The sequence below is a fragment of the Hydra vulgaris genome, chromosome 03, assembly GCF_038396675.1.
Source record: "Hydra vulgaris chromosome 03, alternate assembly HydraT2T_AEP".
Classification (NCBI taxonomy): domain Eukaryota; kingdom Metazoa; phylum Cnidaria; class Hydrozoa; order Anthoathecata; family Hydridae; genus Hydra; species Hydra vulgaris.
In genome coordinates this window covers 66437501-66442500 of record NC_088922.1, presented here as the reverse complement: position 1 = coordinate 66442500, position 5000 = coordinate 66437501, and the positions used below count along the sequence as shown (strand labels likewise).

Sequence of the window (5000 nt, the reverse complement as noted above, 5' to 3'; positions counted from 1 at the left end):
CCAAATGTTTTTTATATGACCTTTAAAGTCATGAAGTGGCTCTATAGGACTGACCTCATAGTTATCTAGATTTGAGAGAACAAGTGCATTTAACTCATTCCCAAAGCACAAAGCAGGAGCTCTGGAAACACCAGCAAGGTTTTGCTTTAGAAGTTGTTCTGATTGTTTTTTGGTTCTTTTCATTCCAATATTTTTATTCAGTTTGCGTACAGATATTTCCAAATCAAGGCTGGAAATGCTAAGTTTTTGAAAAGGAGCTATTGCTTTTGCTGTTCTTCCTGCAGGACCAATAACAACCTTAAATTTAAAGTTAGTGATATAAAAAATATTTAAATATTTTGTAATAAGTAGTGTATTTATAAATATTTAAGACATAATTATGCTGTGCCTTAAAATTATAGTGGAATGTAATTTCAGATTTAAAAATAGTTTAAATTTATGAAGTAGTTTCTTTCAGTTTTCGTTAGCTATTTAGTCTTTATATTTCCAATAAATATAATTTCATATCTATTCTGTCAGAGGTAAGATCTGTTTATTTAATTTAAGATAAAATTAACTTAAATTTAAGTTAAAATTTGTTTAATACACAAAACTTGACATGTAACTTAATTAAAAGCAATGTTACTTTACTTTTTTCCTTCTCTCTTCTAATGATATGATATTATGCGAATAAACAATTGGAATATCTGTAAATTGGCTAACATTACAGCCGCATAAACATGGATAATGGCCACCATGAAGATTTCCGGTTTCAAATTGTATTTCTGGATGATCACCTAAATGATAAAATTTTATTCAGCAGTTCATATCTTAATTTACTAAATTTAATTTAGTAAATTAAGATATGGTCATATCTTAATTTACTTAAGTTACTTTAGTAAATTAAAATATGACCTTTATGAAACTTAAGTAAAGTACACCTAGAAAGATGGTATCATTCTCTCCAAAAGATTGCTATTCCAAATTATTGCTTTTTCAAATGCTTTTTTTATCTATTAAAAGTTCTTTATTTTCGTGGAAAGTATAAAAATGTATTAAATTTGAAAATAAAAAAATTATTAAATTTAAATTGATTTTCATGTTTCAATTTCATTCAAAGTCTTGACTTGCCCTGCTTTTAGTTAACTAAAAAGTAGACAATTACAACATATTTTAAAATTATTAACTTACCGTGAAAAAATCGTAAGACGTCGTGAACTATTTTGCCTTCAATATTTAGGGGAATGTGCAAATCTTTAATGTCTTCTAATCTAGTTTCTATATAAGATAATTTCCCTGCAATTGTGTCATTTATGCATCCAAATATGTATAAATGAGGCGTTTCCACTAATTCTTGAACGTTATAACAGTTACCAGTTAGTGAAAACATTTCTCTGTCATTATAATAAAGTTTCTCATCATAAATTGATTTAACAGTTAGTAATAAATGACCCGAGTTTAAAATCGAAGCATGATCTGACCAGATTATCAAATTTCTTCTATATATGCTTGTTGGATTTTCTCGAATGATTTTTTGTGATATATGATCTTCGAAAATCCTTTTGCGTATTTCATACAATGAAATTTTTCTGCCTGAAATAGAAGATGAGGACGTTTCTAATTTTCCAATCTTATTAATAGCAATTGTTGGGTATTTTTTCTGTTCAATCAATGTTCCTAAAATATATTTTCCAGAAGTGATATTTTGATTTAAATCCTCTTTAATCTTCTTAAATGATCGTGGGATTGGTACAGAGATTCCACTACCTACATAAAAAGATTATTTCTTGATAAAAATCTATAATTAATAAAATTCTTGTCGTGACAAGTCAAATGAAACTGTGTTATTTTCAAAGTTTAACCTTTTTACTAATGCAGGCAATTACTTAACTACTCTAAGGTGCTTTACAGGATATAGCATGTAGGAATTTTTTATTCCAGATCTAATAAACGATGAGAGGAAGTTAATAAAAGGGTGTATTGGTATAAACCAAAATCTCCTTCTCAACAAATCGAGATTTACTAGATTTTTTTAAAGATCGACAAATTTTATTGTCTGTTTGGACTGAAAATTTTTACTTTTATCAGTGACCGATATATATTTTCTAATTTTTAAGTTCGATTTTTACTGTTTATTTATTTAGTTTAGAGATATAGTTTTGAGATATAGTTTTTTTTATTGATAAAAAGTAAAAATTAATAAACGAGGGGGGGGGGGGGGAAGGATTTTTTAATAAGCTTGAGGTGTGAAAATTTTCCAAAAATAATTAAACGCCACCCTCCTCCACATATTAAGCGCCTTAGAGTAAAAACAATACCTAACAACCCTTCCTTTAGTCCAGCACTTTAGTAGAGGATGAGTTTTGTCTACAATCTGTGTCATAAAAACTTTTAAATTTTTTAAAGATTTAGATTTAAAAAATTAACTACACTCTACAAATAAACAAAATATGAACATTTTAAAAGTCTATTCAAGTACATTCTTGTTAAGGGAACAAATTTCTTACATCTTATTGCGATGATAAAAATTGAGCGCATAATTAAATTTATCTATTAAGTTTACCTGATATTTATTTTATATGTTTACCTGACAGCTTATTGAGTTTTCTTCTCGTTCTAATTTTATTAAGTTTAGTACCGCTAAAGGTGTTTATATCAACATTATTTTGTTCCAAGAACTCACGAACAACCATGTTACCGTTTGATCCCTGAATTTTGTATTTCCTTGCCAGTGCGGAGAGATTAATCTAAATTAATGATTATTTTAATTTTGCATTTCTTTGCTAGTGCTGAGAGATTAATCTAAACTAATTATTATTTTTAATTTTATATATTTTATTTTATTTTGTATGCAGAAACTTTTGGTAATTTGTTTATTCCATTATATTGATCTACGTTATTTATTTAAATTACAAAAATTAATAAGATTCCGATACTTCAGAGCCTTTCTTCATTTCCTGTACTTCATTTAACATACTGACTTTGTTAAAATCAATGTTGTCCGGATTCGGAGAATGTCTTTTTCTCTTTTTGCCAATAGCATTGCCTTAATAGTTATTTAAATAAATTGAAATTAGACAAATTTAGATATAGAAAATTAAAAAAATGAAGTATAGGTATAAGAAAATCTTATTTAGATCATACCAATGATAACCACACAATAATTATGTATAATTAAATACTAAAAAAGGTAGTTTCTCATATCATTCCATTGCACTTACTATTAACAGACATTGTTCGTTTAACTGCATCTTGTTTAGATTCAAAGTGAAGGCTTGTGCGAATTTTTAAATAGGCTGACTTTGATTGACGAACACCAAACAAAGTATTAGTGTCTTTGCTATTCTTTTTCCAATGACTTTCAACATTCGCTTTCAACTTCCGGTGGGACTTTCGTAGTTGATTTTTTTTATCTGCAGAAGATAACTTTTCAGTCAAATTAGTTGAGGGCAACTTTGACAAAACCTTTAGAAACGGTGTGTCATAAAAAGAATCCCAAGACTTGTTGATGTTCGCCAAGACCAATTGGCATGTTTCTCTCATGTAAGGAAGCGAATTTTTAGTAAAAGGAATATTAACGCTTGAAATCTTGGTAGATAAATTGTTTTTCACTTCTGCGTTACTTGTGAAAATATTGGTATTATCGCTAAGCGGTGGTAGTGACTTTTTTGGCCGATGGTTTACCGAGCTGGGAAAAGTATTTACTGGGTTTTCATCATTTTTACATAAACTACAACCATTAAGTGTATGTTCTTTTTGTATGAAGGGATTTAAGTCATTCCATACATATTGAGAATAGCGTTTAGTAAATTTATTTCTTTCGTCACCACACCATCGATGTTTTTTTAAAAATACTGCCAAATCATGGGATTTTCGATGGAAATATTTTTCGTTCATGTGAATGTGCTGGAATTGACTATTAAAACGTTCATACCTTTTGCGTTTCATAGTATAATGGATTTCTTCTAACCCTTTTAATACTTCAGCTCTCATATAAAAACACTCAATAACTTTGGCCATATTGATAAGAAATTACTTGTATCAACTTGTTTAAATCTATATTTAAGCTAATAAATTACCAAAAAAATTGCTTACAATTAAGCACTGTATTAGGCGCAAAAAAGAACGATAAAAATTGAATGATCAACATGGGCTTATCTAGGACTTTATCCAGGGAGGGGGGAGTGTTGTCCGACCCGAAAAGAAAGAAAAAAGTTCCCTTTTTTTATAGATAAAACCACTGTTTCATATGATCATTTAGAATGTTTTTAGAATAAAGGTTATTAGATACTTTGTTAATAAATATATTAAATGGATATAAAAAAACTAAAAAAAAAAAAAATGTTGCAGTAATAAAACATAATTAGTAACAACAAGTAACATTTTTAAAATTTCTTTAATTTTATCAATATTATTTTGAAGTAAGACATTTCTTAGGGTGGTAGTTACATATTTTTACCCCCCTTTGAATCCGCCCGTGATGATCAATACTGTATACTTAAACTAAATTAATCAGCGCCATTATTCATCATTGTTTTTAATAGCTCAATCAATTTTTTTTCAACAGTTAAATATATATATTTTGTTTCATATCATAAACTTTTAGTGATTCTAAATCAATTGACTGGATGATTATTGTTAAAACAAAATGAATAAAAAATTATGATAAATTAAATAAAGATAATTTCAATACAAATCAAATCCTATTTAACAAAAATTTATTATTAGAATCTGAACTATTACTCCAATGATATCACAAAGGATGTTTTCAAAACCAATCGCATAGGTTTTTCCAATTCATTTTGATGTATATAAACATTCGACAATTACCATAATCTTTAAACTTATTTAGCTGCTTTTAATAAATTTATGTAAATTACTTGTTAATTCAACTAATGTTCATGCATTTGTTGTCATTGATTTATAATGTATTTCAATAATAATAATTTTACTACAAAAGAATTTAATAAATCGATTTCTATTTCTTCCAGACAAATCGGTTAAATTCGTTATGTCAACAG

At 27.6% G+C, this 5000-nt stretch overlaps 1 protein-coding gene across 1 annotated transcript in view; it reads right to left on the bottom strand.

Moving 5' to 3' along the window:
* The window catches only part of LOC136078853 (uncharacterized), a 5358-nt gene extending 1359 nt beyond the window's left edge, over positions 1-3999 (bottom strand). Inside the window, exons 1-6 of the mRNA XM_065794668.1 lie at positions 3201-3999; positions 2916-3025; positions 2567-2726; positions 1171-1746; positions 631-776; positions 1-297 (exon numbers count right to left, since the gene is read on the bottom strand). The exon at positions 1-297 is cut by the window's left edge and continues 595 nt beyond it. Coding sequence (XP_065650740.1) covers positions 1-297; positions 631-776; positions 1171-1746; positions 2567-2726; positions 2916-3025; positions 3201-3999 — 2088 coding nt within the window. The remainder of the gene's footprint in view (positions 298-630; positions 777-1170; positions 1747-2566; positions 2727-2915; positions 3026-3200) is intronic.
* Between the last annotated feature and the right edge of the window lie 1001 nt (positions 4000-5000).